At 41.8% G+C, this 18,150-nt stretch overlaps 2 protein-coding genes across 4 annotated transcripts; one reads left to right on the top strand and one right to left on the bottom strand.

Annotated features, from left to right (window-relative positions):
* The first annotated feature begins 3,146 nt into the window (after positions 1-3,146).
* Positions 3,147-6,858, top strand: LOC102208150 (NADH dehydrogenase [ubiquinone] flavoprotein 1, mitochondrial-like). Of its 2 annotated transcripts, none has more exons than XM_005732046.1 (10): positions 3,147-3,380; positions 3,822-3,904; positions 4,005-4,175; positions 4,278-4,461; positions 4,536-4,725; positions 4,850-5,062; positions 5,153-5,319; positions 5,406-5,487; positions 6,216-6,361; positions 6,498-6,858. In XM_005732046.1, exons 1-10 carry the CDS (start codon positions 3,297-3,299, stop codon positions 6,591-6,593), a joined length of 1,416 nt encoding a protein of 471 aa, XP_005732103.1. In that variant the 5' UTR covers positions 3,147-3,296; the 3' UTR covers positions 6,594-6,858. The 2 variants fall into 2 exon arrangements, with proteins under 2 accessions (XP_005732103.1, XP_005732102.1); XM_005732045.1 differs by having other exon boundaries at positions 3,819-3,904.
* khdc4 (KH domain containing 4, pre-mRNA splicing factor) lies at positions 6,800-17,935 on the bottom strand. Of its 2 annotated transcripts, XM_005732047.1 has the most exons (14): positions 17,768-17,935; positions 17,170-17,353; positions 13,646-13,774; positions 13,464-13,543; positions 13,315-13,367; positions 13,045-13,223; positions 11,829-12,040; positions 11,264-11,324; positions 10,335-10,386; positions 9,692-10,002; positions 9,230-9,376; positions 8,672-8,781; positions 8,493-8,578; positions 6,800-7,622 (listed from the first exon to the last, which is right to left on the bottom strand). In XM_005732047.1, the coding sequence occupies exons 1-14, from the start codon at positions 17,794-17,796 to the stop codon at positions 7,369-7,371; spliced, it is 1,887 nt and encodes a 628-aa protein (XP_005732104.1). In that variant the 5' UTR covers positions 17,797-17,935; the 3' UTR covers positions 6,800-7,368. The 2 variants fall into 2 exon arrangements, with proteins under 2 accessions (XP_005732104.1, XP_005732105.1); XM_005732048.1 differs by lacking the exon at positions 6,800-7,622 and having other exon boundaries at positions 8,510-8,578; positions 8,672-8,753.
* Positions 17,936-18,150: the final 215 nt, after the last annotated feature.

Genomic DNA, 18,150 nt, shown 5'->3' with positions numbered 1-18,150 from the left:
TTGCCTTTCACTCTTGCTACTATCCTTCACCCCTCACACTCGTATCCACCCACTCCATCCTGCCAGCACTCTCTTCTTCACTCTCTTGTGCACTGCTTGCTTTTTGATGGCTAACCAGAGGTATATAAACTCATCCACCTTCACTACCTCTATTCCTCACATGTTCACCTTCCACCTCTCATTCACACATGTATTCTATCTCGTTTGTACTGATTTTAATTCATCTTCTCTCCAGAGCATAACTCCACCTCTCTGGGATCTCCTACACCTGCTCCCTACTCTCCCTATAGTTTACAATGTCATCTGCAAACATCATAGTCCACAGAGACTCCTGCCTGACCTTATCAACCTGTCCATCACCACTGCAAACAAGATCCACAAAGACACGGTGCAGCTCCTGACTTTCTCTATGCTTCTGCATCAACACTGTCAAAGCAAACAGCAGTGCTCTTTCTTGGAACAAAGCCATACTGCTGCTCGCTGATCATCACCCTTGCTCTTTAACCTAGCTTGAATAACTCATAGTTTCATGCTACGGCTCATCAACTTTATTCTTCTGTAATTACGACAACTCTCCACATCACCCCAGTTCTTAAAGATCGGTAGCAGTACATTTCTTCTCTACTCGTCAGGCATCCTCCAACTGTCCAAGATTATGTCAAACTCATTAAAAAGTCTGCTGCTACCAGCATCTCCATATCTCTACAGGTACTGTATGTCAGTAGGACCAGCCATCTTTTCACTCTTCATCCTCTTCATAGCTGCTCTCACTTCCTCCTTACAAATTCCGCTGCACTTCCTGATTCTCTAACTGCCCTCCATCTGTCCCTCTTCTCTGGGGTTTAAAAACTAGCACATAGGCAATTTTCTAAGTCCGATGTCAAAATCCACGGAGAGTTGAGAAATAGTATAACGCACTATATCTGTAATACTAGTGAATTTAAACTTAAACTAAAAGGACCCCCCAACATTTAATAATTAAATAGTTGTGACTGAGCTGTGTGGGCAGAAAAAAAGTGCTGCTGTTATTTTTAACATTCTTGTGCTGACATTTCTTGTTAAGTGCCAGTAAGTGATCTGTAATATGAGCTAATCTTGGTGAAATATCACCTCACTGAGGTGTCAGTTATGCTTTCAATGGCATTGTCAGAAAAGGTGAAAAGTGATGGGAAATGAAGCGTGCCTGAGCTAGTTGACAGGAATGTATAGACTGAGCTGGCACTGTGTTTTCAGTCAGCGATCACTGTTTGTTTACAAAGTTCATCGTTATGCTGACAGATTAAAGAGTAATTGTTTCAAATATTCGTTTGTCCCGATTCCAGACAGATTATTTAGTGATTCTTTTTGTTTTGTTTGGATTTTATAGAATCGAATTGATTATTTATGCTATTGTTACTTTAATATCGCCTCTGTCAGTGCGCCCCAGGGCAGATTTGGCTACAATGTAGCTTGCCATCACCAGTGTGTGAGTGTGTGTGTGAATGGGTGAATGACTGATTGTAGTGTAAAGCACTTTGGGGTCCTTAGGGACTAAGTAAAGCGCTATAAAAATACAGGCCATTTACCATAATATTTTGTTTTAAATATTTCTCATGTTTACTTGCTTGGCTGTTACATTCACTGTCCACTTTAATAAGTAAACCTTGTTAGTATTGAGCTGGGCCCCCTTTTACCTTCAGAACTGTCTTGATTCTTGAATTCACAACTGGAACACTCCATATTCAATACTGACACTATACCATTACATAGTTGCTGCACATTTATCAGTTGCTCATCTTGTTCAATTTTGTCTTATCAGTGTGAATTGTAGCTTTAGTTTCCTGTTCTTAGCTGACAAGAGAGGCACCCAGTGTGGTCTTCTGTTGCTTTACCCCGATTTTCTTCAAAGTTAATTGTGTTGCTTCTGCGTTCCTTTGCTGTAACGAGTGGTTATTTGAGTTGATGTTGCCTTCGTATTGGCTGGAAGCAGTCTGGCCAATCTCCAGAGAACTGCCTCTCGCTGGATATTTTCTTCTTTTCTGATCATTCTTCATAAACTGAAGAAGTGATTGTTGGGGAAAATCCCAGCAGATCAGCAGCTTCTCAAATATTCAGTCTGGCACCATCAACAATGGTTTGCTCAGTTTTCCTAGTATGGTTGTTGCACTGTGATTGGTTGACTAGATATTTGTGTTAACGAGCAGTTGTGCAGATGTACCTAACAAAGTGGCCATGACTGTGTGCTTGAATGATTTCTTTGGATCATAATGGAGGTTGAACTTGAGCTCACTTTTTCTGCCCCCTAACTCTAACCCAGGGGAAATAAACTCGCACGCAACACTTTAAGCCCATTATTTCTTAGTTTAAGTGATTGAGCTGGAAATGGTGTGGGGGGAAAAAGTGAACAGGTCTTTAACATGGAAGTCATTCTGACCTATGAAAGGCACAGGTGTGAATAATAAAATAAACCGTGGCTGGTTTGCGTTCATGGTCCTAATTTTGTTCTGGCTCTGTCTCACCGTGGAACTCGGCTGCACTTAAAGTGAGTAACATTTGTGTGTTTCGAGTTCAAGTTCAATCATCTATGGAGCATTTTCACAGAAGATTAAAAGGAAATAACACCTCAAGTGTTTCAGTAAACTTTTCCAGTCAACCAGCACACAAAATACCAAGACAAGTGAAATGCCAACCCAAGTGGCAAAGCAGGCCTCACGGATGGTATAAATAAATCGGTGCCCCCCACCACCATGCCAGGAGGCCATGTTTACTTTCAGATTAATAATTCGTACATAACCTTGTAAACTGTGCACAAAATCCCTTAATAAAAATGATATGATGTGGCTTTGATACTGACCCAATAATTGTCTCGATGCACGCTCAATCAGCCAGGTAAGGAAATCCCAAAAAGTTGATTCTGTTCATCTGGAATTAATGTTTTCAGTGGGGAAAAACGTTTCGTCACTTTTCTAAGTGACTCTCTGTGAATAGTACTCATGGCCACTGATCAGCTGGCATGACAATTTCCATATTAGTGAGCATATAGTTTTTGGGTGACCCAATAATTGTTTCTGTGTGCGTGCGTGCGCGTGCATAACACAGCCTAACGGGTACCTTCCGCGAGCAGGACGTGACGTGGTCTCTAATCCTCTTAGTTTAATTAAGCTGAACCAGCAGGCGTAGGCTGCAGCTCCTTCGGCAGCCGGGGTTTAAAAGTCGACTCGATCTTCTAAGAAAACGTAGACCCTGGGAGAAGCAGCTTTGGAGTTTAAAGCATTTTAAAAGTGAGCTGGGGGTGGGTGTCTTGGGCCCCCTGCAGGATGCTGCCTCCGCGGATGCTGTGGGGCGCTGTGGCGCGTCAGGTTGCTCCACGACTCACCTACAGCACTGCTGCGCAGCCACAGGTATGTAGGCCTGCGGTCACACATCAATACACAGCACAGAGAAGAAAGTGGCACGTTTGTGAGTGAAATAAGATTATCCGGATCGTTCCACTAAGATTTTTAGAGCAACTTGTGGTCTTTAAACGTGTATCCCCCCTCCCCAATATTACTGTAGATTTTACAGTAAAAGACAAAGATGAATGCGTGTTGTGCAATTTTAAAAAGTCCTATAAAGTACTCCTGGGTTTAATTCAGTAGTAGTCTTATGTTAAGCTTCACAAAAGTTGTATTGTTTGGCATTTTAATTTGTTGATATGGCGCCAAATCACCTCAGCATTAATCTCAGAAGTAGAACATTACAGGTTGTTTAAGGCAGCAGATGTCCAAACCCAGAAAGACTGACAGCTTTTTTCAGCCACACCTTTTCCTTTTTTTCCCCCCAACTTTTCTTATTTCCAGCAGGTGAAGCCAAAAAAGACCATATTTGGTCCTTTGAGTGACCAAGATCGGATATTTACTAACTTATATGGCCGACATGACTGGAGGTAAAAGTATTTGAAGTAAAACCACCTTCATTACTCTCTAATGACCTGTAGAAACACCTTATCTCTCTCTGTTGCTCTTCTCTTCCGTTTTTTCTCCCAGACTCAAAGGAGCGCTAAAAAGAGGAGATTGGTATAAGACCAAGGAGATCATACTGAAGGGACAGGACTGGATCCTGAATGAGGTGAAAATCTCGGGGCTTCGTGGCAGAGGAGGAGCAGGATTTCCGACAGGCATGAAGTGGAGTTTCATGAACAAACCCAGCGATGGCAGGTAGGAGCAAGAGGGAACAAACAATCTGCGAATGATGCTAAGGTTTCATGAATAAATAATCTGTTGGCGTGTCTGTGACTTTCCGCGTTTGCTATGTGGTAGGCCAAAGTATCTGGTGGTGAATGCTGACGAGGGGGAGCCTGGGACATGTAAAGACCGCGAGATAATGCGTCATGACCCCCATAAGCTTATAGAGGGGTGTCTGGTGGCTGGGAGAGGCATGGGAGCTCGTGCCGCGTACATCTACATTAGAGGGGAGTTTTACAATGAGTCATCAAACCTACAGGTAATGTATGGATGGATGTGTGACGAACAGTCCGTGGATGAAGAGCGTTTGTTTTAATTGTTTTCTTCAAACAGGTGGCCATTAATGAGGCGTACAAAGCAGGGCTGATTGGAAAGAACGCCTGCGGCTCTGGGTATGACTTTGATGTGTTTGTTATGCGGGGAGCAGGCGCATACATCTGTGGAGAGGAGACGGCTCTAATCGAGTCTCTTGAGGGCAAACAAGGGAAGCCCCGGCTCAAGCCGCCTTTCCCTGCAGACATAGGTGAGGTAAACTCTCCACAGCAGCCTCCAATATCCTGCAGCACCTAATTATGGTTTAAGAAACTGCTAAATAGGGTTATATTCTAATTATAGTTATTTACTGCTCTCTTTCTCTCTCCCTAAAGGGGTGTTTGGATGCCCAACAACGGTGGCCAACGTGGAGACAGTTGCTGTGGCGCCTACGATCTGTCGTCGAGGCGGCGCTTGGTTCACCAGCTTTGGGAGGGAGAGGAACTCTGGGACGAAGCTGTTCAACATCTCTGGTCACGTAAACACCCCATGCACAGTGGAGGAAGAGATGTCTATTCCTCTGAGAGAGCTGATAGAGAGACATGCAGGTGTGTGTGTGTTTAATCCAGTTCTGTCCATGAAGAGTTTATGAAACATTACACATTTTTTTCCTCTTTTCTCTCGTATGATTGGTGCAGGAGGAGTGAGAGGTGGCTGGGACAATCTATTAGGAGTGATCCCAGGGGGGTCCTCCACTCCCATTATCCCTCGGCATGTGTGCGATGATGTGCTGATGGATTTCGATGACCTGGTTCGTGCAGAGAGTGCCCTGGGAACCGCAGCTGTCATAGTCATGGATAAATCGGTAAACAGTTGCCTGAAATATTGCACGTTTCACAGGCTCCTCAGTGACAGCAGAAAGAAAATCTGACTGATGTGTCTTCTCTGCAGACCGATGTGGTCCGAGCCATTGCACGTTTGGTTGAGTTTTACAAACACGAGAGCTGTGGACAGTGCACCCCCTGCAGGGAGGGTAAGGAACTACATTCAACACTGGGCTCAGGCAGTAACTGTTAAAACATCCATTATCTCACCCTTTAAAATCTTTTTACATCCTCCTTACATTCCTTACAGTGCTCTTCTCTCTTCATTGAGCTATAATAAGCACTTGTGTGAACTGTCAACAAGAACATCAGGGTTAGGTGAAGCGTTTACTACTCAGGACATGCCTGAAGGGTACATAGGTATGATAAGTGCTCAAATATGTTATTATAGCAAAATAAACACTCTGGTAAGGTAAGATATACCTGTAAGAGCACAATTATCGAAGCATTGAAAACATAATACTGGTAAAACAGAGGTTTTATGACAAATTAATCATAATCTGAGCCTGTATTGATGCATTTTATTTGCACATATGTAATGTAAATCTCGGTTAGAAAAAGCCTTTTTAAATGTGTATAATTTTTGCATTAATTTGGACAAACAGTGCAACAGCATTCGTTTCATTCTCTTAGTAAAGCTAGAGTCATAATGTGTGAGTAATTTAATCAATTAGCTTCAGGATTTGGATTATTAGTTTGTGAAGAACACAAAAGGAAGCTACAACTGTTATTTTAAGATATCAAATAGGTTTTTAAGTCTTTATTGGAATTGGATTAAGATTAGGGTCAATAATAACTCCTCCGAGGTAAAACTTTGCTTAAAAGTTTCAGGAATTGTAATTTTATAATGCTTGTTCAACTCCTTCCTCTCCCACAGGAGTGGACTGGATGGATAAAATGATGTGGAGGTTTGTCCAAGGCGAGGCAGCAGTTTCAGAAATTGACATGATTTGGGAGCTCAGTAAGCAGATAGAGGGGCACACCATTTGTGCTCTCGGGGACGGAGCTGCTTGGCCTGTGCAGGTGAGATTTCTTCTTGGAGGCGTTTTAAGCACTTAAGCACAAGTTCAGTAAAACTGAGCCTTCAATTTCAAAAGAAATGCTAAATGTGAAGAGTCAGGGGCGTTTACCCTCTTTTTTTTTCCTTTTGTGTGTGCAGGGTTTGATCCGCCACTTCAGGCCTGTCATGGAGAGCCGCATTGCTCACTATAACAAGAAAAATCCCGCAAGGGCGCCAGAGGTCGAGATGATCTGAAAGTGAAATGCCTCCCATTCAGTCTGTCATCAAATCATTCCATAGATCATTTATTTTAAGTGTAAATATTACTTATTGATCAAAGTTATCCTGATCGCAAAAGCTATGTGTGGACAACCAGTCTGCTTTGGTGATATAAAAGCAGCAATGACATCTTCAACTTAGTTAACTGATGCACGACGCAATGAAAGAAATGAACACATACGTCAATAAATTAGCTTTATTTCATAAACTTGAGAAATAAATTCAAATGCTTCACTGCGTACATGTCCAGTCTGATCTGTACAAAAAAAGGAGATGATCAAGAAAGGATTAAGTGATTGATGTTTGTTTTGTTTTTACTTTGGGGAAAGAAAAGAGAGTGGGAACAGGAAAAGATGTGTTAGGATGAAAGGAAAACTGGTCTGTGATTTACAGTCTGTGTTATCATTTCACAGAGACACACAGCTGAGCTGGTGCAGGTTTTCCCTCGATTCAGACCAAGAAGGCAGGCAGAATATTGCTCAACTGACCAGCTATACATCCAGACTAAAGGTTGAAGTATCACTCCGGCAAATGTCCTTCTTTGAACAATGACTAATGACAGTCAAACAAATAAATGGGAATCTTTACAAAACTTTAGCTTGTCCATTTAGACCCAAGTGCTAAATCCTGAAACCAACGTAGAGCTGTTACGAGTCATCCTGGTGAAGAACAGATGGGCTCAGTTTGGGTGGATATCCTGTAAGACTCAGCAGAAAGCACTCGGTGAGTTCAGATTTTTTTTTTTCCTGCATTAGGGTGCCATCCAGAAAGGTATAGACTGCTGCTGCGGCTGTGTTTTAGCTCGAGGGAGTGGTGGAGGAGGGCAGCGATAACCCTGTGCCCAGCCTGAGGTGGTTGTGGTGGTGGTAGTTGAGGAGGTAGGGGGAACTGCCCCAGGGTTACCTGGCCCTGAGGTGGCTTTTGAGGTGGGGTGGTCTTCCTCTTCATCAGAAGAGCCGCCGGTGTATGCCACCAAACCTGTTTTCAGTCTTTTTACTGCAGGTGCTAAAACAGGAAGAAGAGAGCAAAAGAAAAAACAGGAAAAGAGAGAGAGAGAGAGCGAGAGAAAGGCAGCACATGTGGAGAGGAGAAAGAGAGAAAAGATACACAACAACAGCAGCAGCTCATTTCAAGTCAAAGGTAATTATTTCAAACACATGTTGGGAGAAACAAAAAGTTAATAGATCAAATGTAAATCAACGTTTATGTCAGCCGGTTTGAGGAGGGGGGGTGGCGGCCATTCAAAAGCAGCCATTGGTTGGTGGGGAGCGACAGTGTCAGGGGCCGTCCAATCGAGCGGCAAGACGGTGTCACAGGACGAGTCGTACCCCACCCCCAACCGATATCCATCATCACACCGGAGACACATGGAAGAGAAGAAAAACACAGAGAAAAAGAGAAAAACACAAAAACAGGAGAGATTCTCGTTAGCGAGGGAGGAAAACGAACGTCGGACAATCCAGACTGATGATGTCGTCACGGCTCGACATAATCGCACTCCTTTATAAAAAGGAGTTGAAGGCACATAAAAGGTGTTGAGTCATAGCTCCGCCTCATTATCTTGAGATGTGTTGTCACAGCAGCAGACTCCTGGAAAAGCCCGTTTGAGGCTTATTGTGGCGGGCGCTGCATTTATCTCAGCCACAAAACCAGGAGCGGCTTTAATATTAAATATAGAAAAACGAAACTAAATCTGTTTTTGGGGGGTTTATGTAACAGACATCCAGCTTCAGTAGGCAGGGAGAGGATTTACATTTGTCTCTACAGCTCTACATTAAGGCTGTGAATAAAATTGAGGCCAGGCTTATAAGAGGGTCACAGTCCGTGATTTGGATTTGGGCAGGGATTTGTCAATCCACAGGATAACGCCCTTACCGGCGGGTCCTTGCGGTGCTTTTCTCTCTTCCACCTTGGGTCTCGCTCCATTCACAGCCAAGGGGGGTGGAGGCATTAGCTGCTTACTGGAGAACACAAAGAGAGGGAGTGAGTGAACTCTTCTCACTGACCTGTGAATATTATTAACCTGAACAACATCCTGTGTAAAATCTGCACACCTGTCCCTCTCACACGACGGGCTGGAGGAACTCTGTGGTTGGGATCCTGGATTCTCAGGGCTGCCCATGGAGAAGCCTGCACCTAAATTAGTCATATGAATGGGTCCATGCTATGAGCAGAAAAACACACAGGCACGATTAGGAGACATCCTCAACTAAGCCCTGCCCTGACACTAAAAAACAATACACACCTATTTACAACACCAAAGTGAAAAAAAAGCTAGCTTACCACAAACCTGTGATTATAATGATATTTTCCCGTCCACTATGAAAGATACTTTTAACAGCTCTCCAAGCTATCTCAACCAAGGTACAAAAGACATTTGAAGAGAGCAAAGATGATATGTTAGGAGACAGAAATCGGAAAGAGAGGTAAGAGTGCTTCCTCGGCTCATGAAGGTGATTCGTGACAATGAGGACTCCGACATACAAACAGGGAACAAACAAACATGGAGACCACGATGTGGAGAAAATAAAATATAGGGGGTGTTTAAAAAAAACAAAAAAAAAAACACCAGAGAATGATGAGGGGGTGAAAATGCAAAAGAAATGTATCACCTGGTATCCCAGCAGGCCACTGTCTGTCTCGTCAGGCACCTCCTCAGTAAAGCGTCGTTTCTGTGGTGGGTTGGCTGGGGCAGCAGGAGGTGAAACTTTGGGTGGTGCTGCAGCAGAGGGAGGTAAACGTACAGGAGGGGCTAGAGTCTGCACAAAAGACGAAAACAACAGTATCGTCTGGTTACTGATTTGCCTGCTATGACACATATCCATGGCGAGAGTTTCACAGTTTATAAAAGTAAAATTAAAGAAGTAGTAATCCAAAGATCTAATTTTGTGCAGAAGTTTTGATTGTGTCAGATGTTTAGATTTGCTCCTAGTTAGCTTTCAAGGGGTAAAGAGTTAAGTGGACCTAGGGAAAAAATGGGATTGTTGTACAGTCAAAGATTTTACACAATCTTGTTTTATTTGTGTTTCTGGATGCCTGCTTTAGTTTTAAGGCCATGTTACAATGAATCCTACCTGTGGCAAGATGTCAGGAGCAGGTACTGGTGCAGGCGTGGGTGCAGGAGCTACAGTGGGGACAGGGGCAGGGATAGGGACAGGTACAGGTACAGGGACAGCAGCAGGAATAGGAGCTGGAGCTGGGCGGAGAGGGTACTGAGAGGGAACACCAGCGGCAGCCACTGGCGGCAAAGGAGGTGGGACAGCGTAAGGCGAAGGGACAGGCTGAGGTGCGGGTACGGGCAGTGGGTAGCCTTGCTGGTAGCCAGTAGGGGGGTAGTAAGGAGGTTGAGGAGATATCCCATTCACTACTGGCGGCTGTCCAAACCCTGAATAAAAACAAAAGAAACAAGCAAAACAGCTAGGATGAGGCTCTCACAGAGATGTCAATAAACAGATGTGTTAGACTGAGAATGTCTGTGAAGGTTCTCAGTCATCCAGGTCATCGTAGTCTAAGGAGCTTGGAAAGAAAAGCGTCTGGACTTCTTTAAGTTGCTTGAAGACGTTTCACCTCTCATCCGAGAAGCTTCTTCAGTTCTGAAACTGAAACTGAAGAAGCTTTCCAAGCTCCTTAGACTGAGAATCTTACAGCTTTCAGTTAAAGAAAAAGAGCTTTGGTACAGCAACAGAAACTACAGAAAAACTACCAGCTGTGGAGTACCTTGTGGTGTTGGCATCATTTGATTAAGGAAGCGAGAATACTCTGCATGGACCTAGAAAAGAGGAACATTGCATTTAATCTTGTTAATAGTTTAAAAAAATAATAATAATAATTTACTTTGAAAGTCATCCTATAAAGACAAGAGTTCAACATAATGTAACCATTATAAAAGAAAAAAAACATAAAACCAACTGTAAAAGAACGAGATCTATCAAGATTCAGTTAAAAACAACAACAAAAAAAACGCCTTCGAACATTTACAGCACAAACTCCCTTTGAGTCTCCACCTTTAAGAAAACGGCTGTGTCTGCAGAAAATACTTGTGGTCTCCGCTTGTGGTGCAGCACACAAATAATCCTTCACTATCTACAGCTCTGTAGCCGATGTGCGCATCTGCAGAAGCTGAGATCAGTGATCCCTTAAACCACAAGGAAGTGTGTGTTTCTTTGCTTAGTTTAAAAACATTTTCGTTTTATCACCAGCGAGTGTCAACAGTTAACACAGTGTGGAAACATCAGTGCCACCAGCGATTTAATTAATTGTTCATTTGCAATATTGATCTCGTACCATTAGTGTTTCCAGTTGTTTTGTTAAAAAAAGAAACAAAACACTTTTCATAACTAATCTGTGACAGGCCACCACTCATTACTTACTTATTATTTATTAATGCTCAGGGACTGTCTAGTGACTCCACAGTGTAGGGGTTTGCCTAACAAGCAAAAGATCTCCAGTTTGATCCCGTGAGGAGACAAAAATCCCTCTGGGGTTGCATCAGGAAAGGCGTCTGCAGTAAATATCCGGCAAAACAAATATGCAGAGCTACCTGCTGTGCAACCCTGTGGATAAGGGAGCATCTGAAAATTGGTTTTAATGCTTGAGGACTGTCTGCTGAAGCTGGAATGGGGAAAATGGACACTTGGAGTACTCACTGTCTGAAGCAGGTTCTCACACAAAGTCTTTGCTGCTGCAAGTCCTTCAGGTTTCGAGTGACTGGAGAGAAAAACAGCAAAAATAGTTCATAATCATGGAAAACTACCAATATTTGAAATCCACTGTTCTCTATTGACTCTGCATGTGACAGACTTCATTTTCTAATTTTTCTAAAGGAAATTTACACAGAACTATATGACAGTTGAAGTAGTTTTGGGCTTCGTGTCTGTACAGTACTATCTTATCTTACCATCTTATTATTCTAACACCCAGTAATCAGAACTTTTTAATGTTATTGTTTAGTAGTGGGTGGCAAATAGTTTGTAGTTGCATTACCACCACCTTTTGGCCATTACAGTGAATAGCATCCCACCAGGCACTGGTAAAAAAAAGCATCAATCACATTTACTTTAAAAAAAATTTCTTAAAAAAAAAAAAAATAATAATAATAATTTGGAAATTCTGACTGCGCTCTACTGCAGAAAACTCCAGAGTGTGGCAGTGTTGTGACAACGCTTCATTAGCCTGCGCCGTCTTTAATGAACAAAGACTGATGATACCCACCTGATGTAAATGTACATGGGTTCAAAGGCCTCTCGTCCAGAGGCAGGCTCCAAACAGCCGGATCCTTTCCCTCTGAGGAAGACTTTGGCCCCGGTCTCAGCCTGGATGTGCTGCAAGTATGAACAGCCGGGCCCCTCGACACGCTCTTTGACTGCAAAGCCCGGGACAGCGTGATCCAGGCCCACAAAGATCTTATCTTGAACAAAATGCATCTGAGAAATGAAAGAAAATATGAAGGGTTGCAGTAACTATGACTAAACGCATTACCATACTGACAGTTTTCAGTCCCCCCTACATTTATGCCCCCTTTTAGACATTAGTTCCAGTATATCTCCAAACATTTTTAAATTCATGAATATCTAGAGGTAGGCTGATCATTCCAAATATCGGCAGTATCGAGACAAACACTTTTATTGGATCGATACTCTATCCTAAAAGGTCAGACTGTATTCCACTGAATTGTGTTAAATTTTTTATTTTAATAAGAAAACTATATCTCAAACATGCACTATGAAAAATGTCTGAAACTTTTTGTGTTCTGTGTTATCACCTGTTTTATTTAAAGCCTATAACACATTTAAACAACAGAACTTGACCGAAGTCCTTTAAAAACAGGCACATTCACATTCCAGGTCTCCAAAAAATCCAGTTTCAAAAAGCTGAAAGGTTTTGTTGTGTTAACTAATTATTATAGAAAGTAACAGTTACAGGGATTTTGGTGGTCATTAAAAGGTGTTCAGATTTTTAAACTGATGCCCATTCATCTCATAAATCATGGCACACCGCTCTCCCCTACATAAGTTACCTTTCTAAGTTAAAAAGCATCGGTATTGGCAGTAGTGCCTCTGTATTTATCGCACACCACTAATGTCCTTTTTTCCCCCCCAAGTGAAGACTGTTGTTAAATCGACTGCTACCGAAGGTTGGATGCAAATCAAATCAAATGTCTTTTTCATTCAAACAATCGCAGCTTCTTTGTCTGCACTAGATGTTTGAAGTCTTCCAAGTCTTACACTTCTGAAGTATATAAAATCTAAAGCAACCTATTTACTGTTCTTTTGAAGGCATTGATTAAATATGACGCTATTTATAATCTCACCCCCCTCCCCTTTTCTAAAAACAGTAAGTGTGTTGAGGCAATTGGTAAACTGATCGGTGCTTCAAAATTAGGTGGAAACAGAGAGTATGACCTGCATCCATGTGGGAACTGCCTTACCCCTGACTGAAAGTGTGGTTTGTGGTGGGTCACAGGGGGCAGTGAAGGAGCAGGGAGGTTGTTCTGCTGATACACTGTGACTGAAGCCCCAGTAGAGGAGAAAGATGGAGAGGATGATGAAGCAGTTGCAGCCTTCACCACCCCGTTTGTGATGATCTCCTTGATTCTATTAACTGCTCCTGGAAAACGGAGGAGAGAAACTGTCAGTCGAATTACGAGCTACACAAAGACAAACGTTTATGACTGACTGAAGTTTAAAAGAATACTTACTGTCAACAAGCTCTCTTGTCTGTCCTTGGACGTGTAGATACAGAGGTCGATCCCTGATTGGAATGAGCAGAAACAAGGCCGAGTTTACATAAAAACATCAAACACCGGGTCTACTATCAGTTCGGTTAGTGAAAATGAGAGACAGTCACCCTGTTAGCGCTTTGGTCTTCTCCTCTGCTGTCATGTAACGGCCTCTGGTCGACACTGCAGCACCGCTCACTTTACTGATCTGTGGACAAACCATATTAAAAATTACAAACCACATCACGAGCAATCCGCTAGCTAAGAAACAGACCTAACTTTTGAAAATATCATCCATATTGTTGCTGACCTCATCCTGCGTTTGCCCGCGTGTCAGGAGATTTCGACAATTAATTGGGACGTCATTGATCTCAACTTCAGCTACCACCAGGTCGTCTTTGGCTTTTGGCGGCACTGGAGGCTTTCCGACACCAAGGACCTGAAAGAGGGTACGGAACAAGAAGCATGCGTCAGTCAAGGCACAGCTCATTATTTTATACTGGAGACTTAAAACATACATTTTAACTAGAGCTGGGCGATAGAACGATAACGATATGTATTGCGAAATAACTTTTTCTCGATAGAAAAATTTAATTATTGCGATAGGCCTCATCTCTCTTGGCCTCTTAAAAAAAAGAACAGCCAATCCAAATTAAGTAGCGCAGAGCCGAACCAATCACAGCCGCAGCGTCACGTCACGTGACTTGTTACGTGCAGCACAAGTGCCAAGGCGCACATGTGTATTTGTTTGGGAAGCAGCCAGCTGGGCTGCCCAGGTAATGAAGGAAATGAGTGTGCCGCCTAGAGAAAAATCAACCAAGAGCGTGAGCGAAGGTTACCGAAGAAAAAACCGATGATGGTTCCAATGCCGGAGAGCTTGTCGAACAGAAGGGCCATAGAAGTTCCGTAGTGTGAAGGTATTTCGGCTATTTCAAGTCTGACAAAAAACTTAGTAGCTTGCACTGTAAATTGTGCCGAAAGCAAGTCTGGAAATACAATAAACCGGTGCATGCTCAATCTCTGACTGGAAGCGCTAATTCATCATTCGGCTTTTGTCAGACTAAAGTAACTGTTAAAACTGTTTGAAAAGCTCAGCTATACAACAAGGAGAGATTGAGAATTTCCTTTTAGTTCTCAGTTTATTTGATATTGACAAAAGTTAGTCAGTTTTGTCTGTTCTTCTGTAAAACAAACTAAGATTTATTTTTAGAATTAATATTTTGTTTCTAAGTGGAATTGACAATTTAGTCTGTTTCGTTTGTTCTATTTTGAAACTTACACGCTTTAGCGGCAGGTTTTGTGTAGTTTGCAATATTTGCCTTTATTTATCTGAAAAAGTCTCATGTTCCTTAAGTACATCTACCCTGTTGAACTTATTATGGGAAATAAATATTTCAATTAAAACGAGCTGCTGATTATTTCACATTTTACTTGTGAGCAACGGCACATTTAAATCTTACAAATATAGTTATTTGGCTTATATCGTGATAGATATCGTTATCGCCTGAAATGAAAAAACATATCGTGATATGAAAAAATCTTATATCGCCCAGCTCTAATCTTAACAAAATAATCCTGTGTTCATGTAGGATTTGGCAATTGATAGATTTTTATTATCAATTACGACTCTGGCTTCCAAAGACTTTGAAAACAAGGTAATGAAAATGTTGCCGCCTTTTATTTGGCAATGACTCGCACTGTGATATTGTGACATGATTGTTCAGCCGAGCTCAAGCCAAACTGTGGAACAGGAGGACGTTGTCAACAAGGGAGTTTGTGTTTCTTTGTTTCAGTTTGGATATGTGCAGTGTTTAAGAAACTCCAGTTACAGAAATGTTCAATAAAATTGGAATAACTCTGACGTTAAAACTATTTTAAGCTGCTCTCTTATTCGGAAGGGTTCGCCACTGTGGGTAACCACATTGTTTTGGAGCCAAAAAGGGATTAGCGTCTGAGTGTTGAGAATTAAAAATGATTTAATAAAGTTTTGACTCAATATAAAATTGACGTTACAAGTTAACAATAAAATATACTGTTGTCACAATGTTGATGCAACAAATCTTTAAAGCATTAAAGATAAAGCGGTCCTGTTCATTAATCTGCAATATCACTAAAGCACTAAAAAGCCATTTTACAGGTCTGTAAAAGCAGCATTTCCTCCTCCAGCAGGAACTGTAAAGAGTGACATCTGGTGGAGGTGAAGTGTACATGTGCAATGCAAAAACAAAATGTACTAATTTTACTTCACTGTTTTTTTTATTTCAGATTAGTTTCTACTTCGTTATTAAGATATTTGTTTGATTGCACTGTATTGCATTTTATTGAAATACATAACATGTTACTTATATATATTTACCTGCTGAAAAAAGAAGTATATGTTATCTTATAACCTTGATGTTGGAGTCCAAGTGTAAAAATGCAGGACGAGAGAGAAAATATGTGGGAATACAGTTAAAGCTTTAAATCAAATGTCATTATATAGACACTGTGTTTGAATATCCTGTTTTCTTAATTATCTTCTATGAAATCCAATGATATCTGAATATGAATATCTTTCTTATGTTTTTGTCAGTGCTGGTCACATGTACACATATATATAAGTGTATGGATACCCCAGGAAGAACACATAAGGCTTATGGTAATAGGAATAACTATAAAAGTCTAATTTCCTTTGGAAGCTTCCTAATTGCTTGAACTCTCCAAGTACTAAGAAAAGGTGCTTCCTTTATTACCTCATTGAACACATCCGTTAAGAAAGGACAGAAGATAATACCGCCCCACAGAATCTCAGTGTTTATTAGTACAAGAAATGATCACATGACAGATTGTGCGTGTGTTAGGTCACAGTGCATTTTCCATTTCATAACATAGCCTGCTGATATGTTCTGCACCTTTACCCACAGGTCAACACAGCACTGCTGCAACAGAGTTGTTGAGTTTGTGTGATGAACATAAATGTATAAATAAAAAAAAGCTCTATTAAAGTTTAATGATTACTGTACTGGACCCTATGGAGTAATGGTTGAATAATTTGACTTCAGGTAGACATCATCTCTCCAGGAGAAAAGTGAAAATAACAGTGGCCCTACAGTATGAAGATGTTGGGTAAAGTATTTTGCATACTGGAGGTTAAACAATCACAACATCCACCCCGAAATTTAATCATTTCGGGGTGTGGAACAGCCTTGTATAGTGCAGTGTGGGTACCACGCTTCTCTATTACGGTGTTCTGCCAAAAACTGATTTCCGGTATCTGCCAAAAACTGATTTCCGGTATTTGCCAAAAACTGACTGCTTGTATTTAAACTGCTATAAGTAACTTGTTGGGCTATAATATGTGAAACATATGTCAAATGCATCCCTCATGGATGACATAAAGTCATCTTGAGCCGCAAACAACAAAGTAGAAGCCGCAATCAGTTTTTGGCAGTGACTTTTATATAACCTTTATTTATGCAGTTAAAAAAAAATCTCATTAACATTAAATATGTCTTTTGTAAGAGTAAGTTAGCCAAGAGGACAGCAGAAATGGCAGCAAATATTACAATAGTTCTGTAAAAATATTTTAAGTGGGGATAAAGGACCAGATTGGTTATGATGTAAGTACAATAACACAGAGTTGTAAAGATACTTCAAAAACAGATAATTTTTAAATTCTATATATAACCCCTTTGTAAGCCCTGTTCACCGAAGTCTATGCCTAAAGATATTACACATAAAAAATACACAGAAACATTGGAAATCACTTTTTGGCACAACAACGGATTCAATAATTTATAAAATCGCCTTTAAAACAAAAGTAATTAATAGAAAGACTGCCATGCTGTTCATTACCTTATCAGGCGGCCCGGGGTTGCCTATCTGTGAGGGTTTGAGTTTGCCTTTGGCCACCAGCATGGCATTAATCTTGGCAGCCACAGCAGCAGCAGCATCCAGAGCTCCAGTGGGTGCAGCTTCAGCCTCCCCCATCCCACCAGAGCCAGACCCGGGCCCAGGCTGGTCCCATTTGCTGCGGCGGCTGGAACACAGAAAGACAAAAAACATTAAACTAGTCAAAAAAGTTTGTATAACCCTCACTTCAGCCCACAAACCCCCAAAAACTCAACCGTGAGGATAAGCAAACAACACCCAATGCTGTTATTGTTGACGTTTTGGAAACCAAAACTGTGGTCTAACAGGGTTTTTCCTCTTTGTATTCAGTTTGCGGTCACAATCACAGGCACTCCACCGAAATTAATTATTTAAAAATATTTTGTTTTTGAGTAGCTACAGGATAAAAAGCATGAGCTGCTCGCCAGCTGCAGCGCGACAGCACGGCCATGATTATATAAGGCGGCTAACGTTAGCGAGCTAGCCGGCTATCTGAAAGCATAAAGGCGGCGGCTAAACAGCACAATAAAAATACAAAAACTGTCCGGGTTTAAAGGCTTACCCGCTGCTCTGAGCCCCACAGAATGACATCAATGTTTCGTCAAATAGAAAAAAAATCCCTGTGAGGAAAATCTCTCCAGACTTCTGCACAGCTCGTACAGTCAGCTGTGCTGATGGCTAGCCGCTTCGTGTCTCACCGTTTCCGCCTCCGGTTACTGCTGTTCTCGCTCAATGACGCCACGAGAGGGCGCCAGACACCAGCAAGTGTGTTCAAAAGGGGGAAAAAACAGAAGGTTCAGGTGGGATGCTTCTTCCTCACCTGTCGTGCTACCCTTGGCCAGTGTCTCTTGAGGCGATATCAGAGTTTCCAGTGAAGAGAAAACCCTTGAGGTGCCGGACAGGCTTCATGACGAGGTGAGTTTTAGCAGGTGTACTCCTGCTTAA

Source organism: Pundamilia nyererei, unplaced genomic scaffold (genome assembly GCF_000239375.1).
Source record: "Pundamilia nyererei isolate P.nyererei 1_Seehausen unplaced genomic scaffold, PunNye1.0 scaffold00045, whole genome shotgun sequence".
Lineage (NCBI taxonomy): Eukaryota > Metazoa > Chordata > Actinopteri > Cichliformes > Cichlidae > Pundamilia > Pundamilia nyererei.
Note: the sequence above shows the minus strand (reverse complement) of the source record. Positions and strands in the feature narration are given on the sequence as shown.

Excerpts from the sequence above, each read along its gene's own strand:
- LOC102208150 (XM_005732045.1), top strand. The coding sequence starts at position 3,297 with ATGCTGCCTCCGCGGATGCTGTGGGGCGCTGTGGCGCGTCAGGTTGCT. Across the intron at positions 5,063-5,152 it reads GCTGATAGAGAGACATGCAG|GAGGAGTGAGAGGTGGCTGG; the intron begins GTGTGTGTGTGT and ends TGATTGGTGCAG. Across the intron at positions 5,320-5,405 it reads TCATAGTCATGGATAAATCG|ACCGATGTGGTCCGAGCCAT; the intron begins GTAAACAGTTGC and ends TCTTCTCTGCAG.
- khdc4 (XM_005732047.1), bottom strand. The coding sequence starts at position 17,796 with ATGTCATTCTGTGGGGCTCAGAGCAGCGG. Across the intron at positions 8,782-9,229 it reads GTGGCCTGCTGGGATACCAG|CATGGACCCATTCATATGAC; the intron begins GTGATACATTTC and ends TTCTGCTCATAG. Across the intron at positions 7,623-8,492 it reads AGCACCGCAAGGACCCGCCG|CACCTGCAGTAAAAAGACTG; the intron begins GTAAGGGCGTTA and ends TTCCTGTTTTAG.